General features: G+C 40.2%; 1 protein-coding gene across 1 annotated transcript; it reads left to right on the top strand.

The window, feature by feature from the left end:
- LOC112519207 (histone H4) lies at positions 1 to 527 on the top strand. Its single transcript, XM_025127208.1, has one exon. It carries the CDS (start codon positions 87 to 89, stop codon positions 396 to 398), a length of 312 nt encoding a protein of 103 aa, XP_024982976.1. The 5' UTR covers positions 1 to 86; the 3' UTR covers positions 399 to 527.
- The last annotated feature ends 389 nt before the right edge of the window (positions 528 to 916 follow it).

The raw sequence follows: 916 nt of genomic DNA on the forward strand, positions 1-916 counted from the left end.
CCATCAAGGTTTATCATCACCTCAATAATCTGAATCCACTTCAATCAAAGCCAAAATCTAGAATCTGAATTCAGATCTGATCAACAATGTCGGGCCGTGGAAAAGGAGGCAAGGGATTGGGAAAGGGAGGAGCAAAGCGACACAGGAAGGTTCTTCGCGATAACATCCAAGGAATCACCAAACCCGCCATTAGAAGATTGGCTCGTAGAGGAGGTGTTAAGCGTATCAGTGGCTTGATCTATGAGGAGACTCGTGGAGTTCTCAAGATATTTCTTGAGAATGTCATCAGAGACGCCGTCACCTATACCGAGCACGCTCGCCGGAAAACTGTTACTGCCATGGATGTGGTTTATGCTTTGAAACGACAGGGCCGTACTCTGTACGGATTTGGTGGTTAGATTTAGTGTATATATTGGGATTTTAGTGTAGATCATATCTGATACCTCCTTCGTTGTATTCTATTTTGATTTCGTTGTCAGTCCTCATCTCGAGGTTATGAATTTATGTTATGAACACCTTCTTTTTTCAATCGATCTTCGTTTAAATCTATAATCGTTTTGAAACAAATTTGTTTCCGCTAAATCCTTCTCGGAGCTAATTGGTTTGTGATTTCAATCAAGCTCTCAAGGGGATTCTGGGTGCTGCTGGTCGTTTCAAGCGGCTGGTGCCGTCCCTGCCGAGCGATTATGCGGTGGTCTTAAACCCTAATAATTGATTCTCGAAAACATATGAATTAATTCAAAGTTTTTTCCATCTAATTAAATGTATTTTTTGTTCATTTGATGTAAAATATGGTTGGTGGAGTGATTTAAGTGGCTGTTTATCGAACGCTTACTCGGGTAAATGTTTATCAAATAACATTACCTCAGCAAATGAATATTGTAAGGACAAAAAATCTTATCCGGTAAGAACGAAA

Source organism: Cynara cardunculus (genome assembly GCF_001531365.2).
Source record: "Cynara cardunculus var. scolymus isolate 2C chromosome LG 1, CcrdV1, whole genome shotgun sequence".
In the NCBI taxonomy this organism is placed as follows: Eukaryota; Viridiplantae; Streptophyta; class Magnoliopsida; order Asterales; family Asteraceae; genus Cynara; species Cynara cardunculus.

Bases quoted from the DNA above. Each gene is read 5' to 3' on its own strand.
- LOC112519207 (XM_025127208.1), top strand. From the start codon at position 87: ATGTCGGGCCGTGGAAAAGGAGGCAAGGGATTGGGAAAGGGAGGAGCA.